The following is a 9,830-nucleotide window of genomic DNA, read 5'->3' on the forward strand; positions in this document are numbered from 1 at the left end:
CTTTCACGAAAGAAAAAAACGTATTTTTTCCTGCAAAAAAATCCATAAATTGTTTTTTTCAAAAAGCTAGAAAAGACCAGTAAAAACCCAAAAAAACTAAAACCAGAAAAAAAAACAATCTAAAAAACCGAAAACGCGTGCGAAAAAATAAAAAATATTATTAAAAAGGCACTCAGAGCGTGATACGTGACGTCGGCTCACCCTCAAATGATTGTTGGGAGGCTCTCGATGGGGCGCTCGCCAACTAATTGCCCTCAACTCAAGGACGGAGCTTTGGCAGCGGTCAAGAAAAATCAGCCGAAAACTTGGTTTTGGTCGCCCCCGCCCATTGCGCCACCTCGAACAATATTGGCCAAGCTCCGCCACAGGCCCGCAGCCAATAGTGGAAGCCTCAGGGGCAGTACGGTACTTTCGCAGCCCCTCGACCTCAACACCTCAACGGCTGTCGGTCTCTCGTAATCTCGCGGCACCGCTTTAAAACAGGCAGAGACAGAGCAGACCAGAACGAGCCCGATCGCCATTCCCCGCCTCCTCCAGCCTCTTGCCTCTCGCATCGCGTTCCTCCAGCCGAGGGATCCCCAACCCTAGCCCGGCGACCGTCCGCGCGGGATCAGCGGCGGCAGCGGCGATGGCGTCGTTCTCGGAGGCGCCCCCCGGGAACCCCGCGGCCGGCGAGAAGATCTTCAAGACCAAGTGCGCCCAGTGCCACACCGTCGACAAGGGCGCCGGCCACAAGCAAGGTGAGCGCCCCGACCCGGCCCGCCGACGTCGATCGCGCCTCGTTCCTGTAGCCCCGTGTCGACCGTGGAGTCCCATTCCGGGATCGGTTTTGCGGTTGGCGTCGGCGGCCGGTGTTCTGCCCTGACGCGAGGTCCTGTGTTTCGTTGGGGTTGTGGTTCAACTTGGACGGGAATCTGGGAGGGATGAATCACATCGATTGATCGTACCTGCGCGTTCTTCGCGTTTGGATCCCGGTTGTTCGGTCGGCTGCCGTGCGGTTCGTGAAATTGGTTGGTCCCGAACGAGTGTTGGTTGGTTCGTGAAATGGGTGAATGCGTCTGTCTGGGCTATGTTATTGGATCCGTGAATTGCCGGATGGTATGCTTTTCTTTCAACGTAGTAGATGCTAAGGCGCATTAGATTCATGACCATGATGATTTTCTACCGATAGCAAGTGATCTGAAAGAGGCACTTGAAATGAACAATTCAAGTCTTGCTGCATTTCGTCAAGAAAAAAGAACAATCCAAAAATATGCAATTTCTTACTGGTGTTAATCGTATGATTTAATAGAACAATTCAAAAACACGGCACTGAATGTATGTGTGTTCAGTGTTATAATTCAGTGACTAGCCTTGCTGACAGTTCGGCCTGTATTTATGTTTCTTTTTGACAAACAAGCAGAGCCCCCTACCTGAATATTTTTTCTTTTCTACTATTAATTAACAGTCACAAGAGAACGAGAGTTTACACAGCGAGAGAGAAAGAAAACATGATAGAGAGAGAGAGGGAGGTGGGGGGGATCATCCTATCACCCTAATTCAAAGGAGAACTGTCAATTCATTAAGGAGAAATAAGAGTGTTTACATACATTATTCAATGTTTATTTGTTTGTAGTCTTCTGTAGGCTTTCAGTTTTGTGTAATTTTCTGAGAAAACATCTCTAGTAATACCTGCAGGCTACATACCAGTTTTTACTTTTGAACTGACGATACACTGTTGGAACTAAATTCGTTTGCCACGTGTCGCCCCTGTGCAAAGCCAGATCTTGTTTAACCAAATGCCAAGTTAATGCCAGTCATGCTGATTTGCAGGGCCTAACCTGAATGGTCTGTTTGGGAGGAAGTCTGGCACAACTGCTGGATACTCTTACTCTACGGCCAACAAGAGCATGGCTGTGGTTTGGGAGGAGAAAACACTGTATGACTACCTGCTTAATCCGAAGAAGGTATGGTTAATGTCTACTTCTATATTTTGTCATCAGTGGTCTGTGGGTATGTGAGAGCCGCTGCCTTGTGCTGTGCATTTGTAATCAGATACTTGGGCAGTGTTCTAGCATTCCCTGTTAGAGAGTGATTTTCTTTTTTAGGAATTGTTGTCAGTTCTTTTGAGAGGATTGATTATAATTGCTTCGTAGAGCTAAATTGTTGATAATCTCTATTCCCAAGGTCACACATTTCTTCATTTTGTGCTCTTCTAGTTTAATCTAGTTGCTCTTGAATTTACCTGATTATTTGATATCTCTGTTTAGCCGGGTTATAGTTATATGTACCTGGAACTCCTTGTCCTCTGCGTGGAGATGTTCGTTTCTTTAGAACTGTCTATTACTTCCTATCATTCATTCTGTTCATATTAGCAGGGACAATGTTTATGCTTTTTACTAAGAGCCAAAAGTGCATTCGGCTAAATAATGAACTGTATAAACCTGATTTGATATCAGAGGATGCCATAAATCTGGTTGATAGTCCTACCCTTGCGGGTGGTGACTTTTAACATTATTAGATTTTTCTCAAGGTAAGAACACTGGTAACTTTAATTCTCACTAGGCCTTTTTATGTAATAATTGGATTAATAGGCATGGCCTATTGAAATTTAAGATTTTTAATAGGAGCTTTACTTGGGGGAATAACCAGGATTCCCTGGTAGTACTTGCTACCATTGAAAGGATTTTTGCAACCCTGGACTGGGAGCAACATTTCCCTCTTAACACTACCTCTCGAACCTTATTCATGTCCTGGATATGTTAGCCATGATTGTTTCTTAGACTCGTAGAATGGCATTCATTGGTTTTGTATGATCTTCTGATAAAATTCCAATTACTATTCTCTTATGTGCAGTACATCCCTGGAACTAAGATGGTGTTCCCTGGACTGAAGAAGCCCCAGGAGCGTGCTGACCTCATCGCATACCTGAAGAGTGCCACAGCTTGAGAGGGCCTTGCTTTGCTGCCATTGTCCTAAAAAGATAATAAATATAGATATCGCCACGGTGTCACTCTGGTTTAACGGGGTGCATCGCCGGGACATTTAAAGACTTTGGTACTAGCATTTCTTCTTACGATGGTTTGTTTTCTTCAGCAAAATGCACTGCTATAATGGCCGTTTCTCAGGCCTGTTGTTGTTGGCGATGATCGTTTGTTTGGGCAGTAGATCTCAAGTATCTAGTGCACCACATACTCTATACTCCCTCCGTCCCAAATTAAGTGATCAACTTTGTACTAACTTTGTACCGAAGTTAATACAAAGTTAAGTCACTTATTTTGGGACGGAGGGAGTACTTTTTTTTGGCACGAATACAAATACCTATGGATTGTACGCACATACTAGCTCGTACTACGAACGAACACCAACTCAGACAATGAAATGGTACATGGTGGATGGGGTAAATTTAAGACCCTGCAGAACCGGACAGGGGCAAGCAGGGGCAGTGATGTGGTGTAGATGCGTTCCTGGGTCTGAAGTTTCCAATTCTGGTGTAGGATTCAGCCATGGCCACCCCATCAGCCATGTGAGTGCAGAATGCAGGGAAAGGAAACCAGCGCAATATTGCAACAGCTCACCATCATCTTCCCCTGTGACATGGGCCAGAAACCACAGCCATCATCATGAGCATGTTATCCTCCATTCGTCCCACAATTATCATCATGGTCTACATATATACTCCCTCCGTTCCTAAATATTTGTCTTTTAGAGATTTCAAATGGACTACCTCATACGGATGTATATAGACATATTTTAGAGTGTAGATTCACTCATTTTGCTCCGTATGTAGTCACTTATTGAAATCTCTAGAAAGACAAATATTTAGGAACGGAGGGAGTAGATATTTTCATTTGAGGCTGAAAGTTTAAGGCAGTCAGGACTAGTTGGCTTATAACATGCACCTTGCATCTTCCACCTGCAGTGTAGAATGAGGGCAATTTCAAATAAATGTACAAGTAACAACTAACAGTAAAAGAACTGCGTCAGGAACAAGCTATCAATAGGATGTGACCTTTGATATAGCGCGACCCTGTTTTGCTCAAAGTACAGAGAAGCCTTCCAGCGTTTTAGCTTGCTATTATGGGATGTGTTGCATGTTTTATTCCTGTTTTCTGTTGACCTTTGATGCTACTTCATTCAGTCATTCTGACTTGTCCTCTACACATTTCAAATTACCCTCTTTCCGCAATTTCAAATTGCCCTCATTCTGCATCACAGGGAAAATAATGCGCCATCAGTAGGCAGGTATACATTTTAAACATAGTTAATTTCTTGGCAGAGCAGCACTTAGAGTCTTAGACACAGAAACTTATACTACCTTAAAATATTTCTCTAAAACATTTTCCGGGGAAGCATCAAGGCGTGAATTAAGATCAGAAATCACAAGCAAAGCACTTGTCTGCCATACAGATGGGCTTGGTGTCCTGTCAACTCAAAAGCCACAGCACAATAAGCTCTCAAACAAAAGTCAAAACCTGAACCTGAAGTGAATAGTCCCATGTTGTTCTGTTCAGAGCATCTCCAACAGGCGCCCAAAAAGAGCTCCGCGCACTAAAAATTTATTTATTTTGGTGCCGAATAGCTCCAGGAGATGCTGTAGCGCTAAAAGATATAGGGCGCACGCTGAAAAATGCTATCGCGCGCAACATATTATGGGCTTCGGATTGCGCGTGCTTCACAATTTGCACTGTCTGCTTTTTGGGCGCGCGTTTTTGAGCACCTGCTAAAGCAATGTTGGTCCCGGGGCATTAAAAGTGCTACAGTGTCGCGCTAAAACTTTTATTATGCGCGGATTTTTTGTGCGGCCGTTGGAGATGCTCTCACAGTGAAACTTATCCTTCTGTTCCTTGAGCTGTGTTGAATTTTGATCTTGGACTGTGCGACATGGTATATAGTACACGTTGTATAAGTATGGTGTATGAGCGTGATTTTTCTTAATAAATATCTTTTCAAGGCGCTTTGAGTGCTGAACTAAGGGTTTAGTGTACCAGTACACCTCAAAGGTGGTAGTGTACAATAGTTCCTTTTCCAACAACGGCCCCCGCAAAACTAGGATCGCACGAGGCGATCTAGTGAGGCGACGAGGGTTCCCTGCGCGCCGCCGGTTCCCTCTCTTTCCGTCGGCCGCTCCGGCGGCGGGAGGGAGGGGGAACCTCGGGTCTGTTCGCTAGGTGGGTGTGTGTGGTAGGGTTAGGGTTGAGGGAGACGCTACCGAGGTCGTTGCGGTGGTGTAGCGTCGGAATAAGTTTCTCCGGGCTCCGTTCGCGGTCAGGCGAGATTTTTGCCTTCGTCTAGGAGCCAGCGGGGTTGGGGATCCCCGAATCTCGTCGAGGTCGCGGGCTATGGTGGCTGGAGGTCCATCGGCAATGGCCGTTTGGGTCCTCAGATGGGCGATGGATGTAGGGAGACGAAGACCCTTCTTCTTCCTTGTTGGTGGGAGATCCTGCTTTGCCCGGGCAGATGGCCCGGCCGCGGTGCTGGACCGGTCGGATGACTCGAGTTCTCTTCCTTCCGGAAGGGACACTTTTCGCGGTACTCAAAGCCAAAGATGGCGACGGCTGTTGCATGTGTGTTGGATTGATGTCCATGCTCTCTCGGCGCTGGTGTCAAAAAAGAAGGAAGCGGCGTGGCGGCAATTGTACCGAGGTCGAAGATGATGACCCGCTTGCGATTGGTTGCAGATCCTTCTGCTGCAGGGGTCTTCTCTCAAGATTCAGGGATGATGACACAGGGCTCCGGAGATCTTCTTGCATTATGGTTGTCTTAGGATACTCTAGGTGTTCATGGTCCTTTGTGTTTGGATTTCAGTGTGCTTGTAAGGATCAACTACTTTGTACTGATTCGTGATATAAATGATAAAATTCTAAAAAAAAGTGGTAGTGTACCCCATATCCCTCCATGGCAGCCAGGGGTTGGGCATTTACCAGCATCTTAACCTGTTTCTTCTTCAGTTACTCTGGTTTGGCTCTGCGTAGAGAAAGTGATGACCCATAAACAGATACTTACACATCAAATATAATTACTTCCTCGGTAAGCAGCCTTAGAACACGGAAAATATCCAGTTACGTACACCACGATAATGCGCGGGGAAGAGTAGCTGTAGGCGTGTAGAAGAGAGTGTAGCCTGTAGGCGTCTAAACCACCAAGCGCTTGGCCCGCACACGACACAACCGAGCATGCATGGATAGAGCCATGTGAGCTCCAAAGGCTACAGCACACACGCCGCGCAGCTTGACGCCCTTTCGGTGTTCGCTGCCAGTAAAGCGAGGCCCATCTCGTGTGTGTCCTGCGTGCCGCTTCTTGCTAAGAAATGGCAAACGAGACGTACGTGATGGGTGCGTATGTGTTGGTGCTGCGCAGTTACATCGATCCCAGCGTTCTACAAGAGATTCCTCGCCTCCTCCCACCCCACTCCAGCACAAGATTCCAGCCTCCTCCTCCTCCTCCCATCAGTGAGAGTGAGACTTAGACCAGCCGGTGGCCTCGCCCGTGCTCCATGGTGATCCTGCGCTCTCACAGGTAGGCGGCCGGTGCGGCGACCGGAAGGGAGCACCACCGGCTCGATCTGCTTGCTTTGACGTGTCGACTTTCGGCCGTCTTCTTGGCTGTTTCACCGGTCTGATTTTCCGAGCACAGGGACACGGAGACGGCGGAGATGGCGCAGGGCAGCCCGGACCTGGCTGGTTTCCAGTTCTACAAGCTCATGGCTGCCGGAATGTCCTGGGAGAAGCTGGTACTTAGTCCCGCATGCTCTGCTAGCTAGTTCACCAAGCACGAGCTCGTCTCTCTCTCATCTCTCTGCTTGCTTACTGTTTCTTGCCGCCCGTCTGAACTGCAGGTGCTGCCTGACAAGTTCGTGAGCGAGCTCAACGGCCTTGAGCTCCGGGGCGTGAAGCTGCGGGTCGACGGCGGAGGGGCGCGCGCGTGGGACGTGGAGGTCGTCGCCAACGAGCACGGCGACATGCACCTCGGCAGGGGCTGGAAGGAGTTCGTCCGCGCCAACGGCATAGAGCTGGGGCAGCTCCTCGTCTTCTGCTACGACGGCGCCGCCCTGCTCACCGTCAAGGTGTTCGACGACTCCGAGTGCGGGAGACACTGCTGCCAGCGCGAGGAGGAAGACGACAGCGCCGGTACGTTCCCTTCCCTTGTAGTATCTTCCCTTGCAGTATATATATATCCTGGAACTGACAGTGCGCGGGTGAGTTGAGCAGAAGAGGAGGAGTCTCCGCCACCGGCGTTGCCAGGGAGTGGAAGCAGCAGCAGCGACGGCGTCGTCCATGGCGGCGGAGGCGGCGCCGCGCCGAGTCGGTTCACCGTGACGCTGGGGCAGTGCCACCTGGGCACCAAGAAGAAGCAGTACCTGGTGAGCCGTGGCTGTAACCTGTAAACGTGCGCCCCTCCCCGCATCTTTGGTTTCTGACTGTTTGCCGGTTAAGCAGAACGTGCCTGTGGAGTTCAGCCAGTCGCACGGGTTCACGGAGAAGGGCAGGGTGGTGCTGCGGATGCGCGGGCAGCAGTGGAGCGTCTGCCTCAAGCACAGCAACCGGCGGAAGGGCAACGCCAGGACCCGCACGGCGCTGAGGTACGGGTGGAACCAGTTCCGCGTCGACAACGGCCTCCGCGTCGGCGACATCTGCTTCTTCCAGCTGCTGCAGGACGCCGGCGGCGACGACCCGGTGCTCAGCGTCGAGGTGCGCAAGGCGGACGGCACCATCGTCCAGTGACTAGACTACTGATTCGTGTTAATTTGTGCCTTGAGCTTGATGTGATGGCAAATAAGCAAGGAATGGACTGTATGATGAACCACGATCTGGATGTTGGATGAATGAACTGCTTTTATTATTTATTTTACTAGTATATATAATCTGCGATGAGCTGCTAACCATCGAGGAAACAAAAACCACTTGACCTAGGCAACCCACCAAGCGCCACCCAACTATGAACGAGTAATGCTAGACCTAGGTAAGGTTAGTAAATATTTTATGTAAAAGGGAACGTGGTGAGGTGGGATTGGATGGATAGATGCAGCAAGGGCCCACCCCGTTAAAATCAGGGGCCAGAGAGTTTTTGTTAGGAAGCTTTCGTAAGTCTTCGTAGTGTGTTATATAGATGTAGGATTATCGAGTATGGACAGATGAACAAATCATGGGAGATGGCAGTGATCCAAACAATAGAAACGATAGTTGCACGAGGACTCAGGATAACAGATAACCCGGTGGCTAAATTTCGTGTTTTGACCCCTTTCTGAAACTTGATCAAGATCTGACCCTATCTTGCAAAAAAATTGGAATCTTATTATTTTCTTACCGTCAGGGCCCATGGCGGCAGGGTATAACAGTCTACCGCCAAGGTCCCTGACGGTAGGGTTGCACGTCCAACCGAAAAATCTTCTAAGTATGAAACATAGTGCATGCTCGCACCTATTGCCGGGCACCTTGGCGGTAGTGTTGTACAGGCTACCGCCAGCCTGCTCGGTGGTAGGGGTGTTTTCTATCGCCATAGACCCTGACGATAGCAAAAGGGTCAGATCCCGAAATTTCGTGTTTTGACCCTTTTTTAAAACTTGATCGAGATCTGACCCTGGCTTGCAAAATTTTTGGGATCTTACCTTTTTCTTACCGCCAGGGTCCATGGCGGTAGGGTATAACAGCCTACCGCCAAGGTCTCTGACGGTAGGGTTGCACGCCCAACCGAAAAATCTTCCTAAGTATGGAACATAGTGCATGCTCGCACCTATCGCCGGGCACCTTGACGGTAGAGTTGTGCAGGCTACCGCCAGCCTATTCAGCGGTAGGGGAGTTTCCTACCATCATAGACCCTGACGGTAACAAAAGGGTCAGATCCCGAAATTTTTACAAACTGAGATCAGATCTCGATTAACTTCCTCGAAACACGGAATTTTGCCTCACCCAGTCGATACACAAGAATACAACTCGAACGTTTACTGCTAACCAAAGTTCAGACGACCCAACTTGTTTCTTCGTCGGTGCCAAAAACACTATACAACTAATCAGAGTCCTATCTACACTCACTCAACTGGCCTGCGAGGTTGCCAATGCTGGTGGCACATCTTGCTGCTCATCGCCAGTTGCATGAGGCTGTGCATTTCCTCCATGTGCCTGGAACAGAACCATGTCCTGCCGCAGGCTTGTTGTCGGCATATGCAGTAGCTTCAATTGACCACCATCATCTTCATGTAGAAGAAAAAGATTGAACGCACCAGCTAGTTCACCTCGAAAGCTCAATCTGGCGAGGGAAGGTGGGCTATGCATTTGACACACTCCCTTAGGATTTTTGCACATATTCGACGAACACGACGACTCCTTGCGGGATTTGGGGGACTAGCACGAACTGCGGAGATTTGAGATGGCGGAAGGAACTCTCAGAGGAAATGGGGAGAGAACGAACTGCATTTTCGAAATGGGAGCGGCGGGGTGGAGCGACGGAGAAGAGAAGTGGCGGGCGCTCAGTCAGCCGCTTCGTCTGAAATTGGTGCGCTCACCAACGGCACCCCACCCTGACCGCGCGGCACCTGAAGCGCGTCGCGAACTGTCTTGAGCCCGACCGCATGACACCTGGACAATGCGATCGCCATCGGACGACGCAAAAGGGTGTGTGCCCAGCAGCTCCAAAAAGTGCAGCTGCACTTTTTAGAATGGAAAATGCTTGCCTTCAACCGCCTGATCGCGTATGAGCGTCCGTCGTCTTTGTATCCATCAGATGGACTCTTGATCAGACGGTTGAAAGCAACCCCCTCTGTGTCCACGCTTTCTGCAACTCGTCGTCTGTTTCAGAATATCAGTCTGTAACTAGCCTTTTGTTACAAGCCAAACGCAGGGCACAGACCAGGG

The 9,830-nt window shown here is 49.2% G+C and overlaps 2 protein-coding genes across 2 annotated transcripts; both read left to right on the forward strand.

The window, feature by feature from the left end:
* Window positions 1-488: 488 nt before the first annotated feature.
* CYTC-2 (cytochrome c-2) lies at window positions 489-3,125 on the forward strand. The gene is made up of 3 exons (XM_048712452.2): window positions 489-740; window positions 1,813-1,946; window positions 2,836-3,125. Exons 1-3 carry the CDS (start codon window positions 629-631, stop codon window positions 2,926-2,928), a joined length of 339 nt encoding a protein of 112 aa, XP_048568409.1. The 5' UTR covers window positions 489-628; the 3' UTR covers window positions 2,929-3,125.
* Window positions 3,126-6,289: 3,164 nt separating this feature from the next.
* LOC125545573 (B3 domain-containing protein Os03g0212300-like) lies at window positions 6,290-7,825 on the forward strand. Its single transcript, XM_048709573.2, has 5 exons — window positions 6,290-6,498; window positions 6,616-6,712; window positions 6,818-7,109; window positions 7,191-7,342; window positions 7,419-7,825. Exons 1-5 carry the CDS (start codon window positions 6,476-6,478, stop codon window positions 7,701-7,703), a joined length of 849 nt encoding a protein of 282 aa, XP_048565530.1. The 5' UTR covers window positions 6,290-6,475; the 3' UTR covers window positions 7,704-7,825.
* The last annotated feature ends 2,005 nt before the right edge of the window (window positions 7,826-9,830 follow it).

The sequence above is a fragment of the Triticum urartu genome, chromosome 3A (genome assembly GCF_056163025.1).
Source record: "Triticum urartu cultivar PI428250 chromosome 3A, HENAU_Tu73, whole genome shotgun sequence".
Taxonomy (NCBI): Eukaryota; Viridiplantae; Streptophyta; class Magnoliopsida; order Poales; family Poaceae; genus Triticum; species Triticum urartu.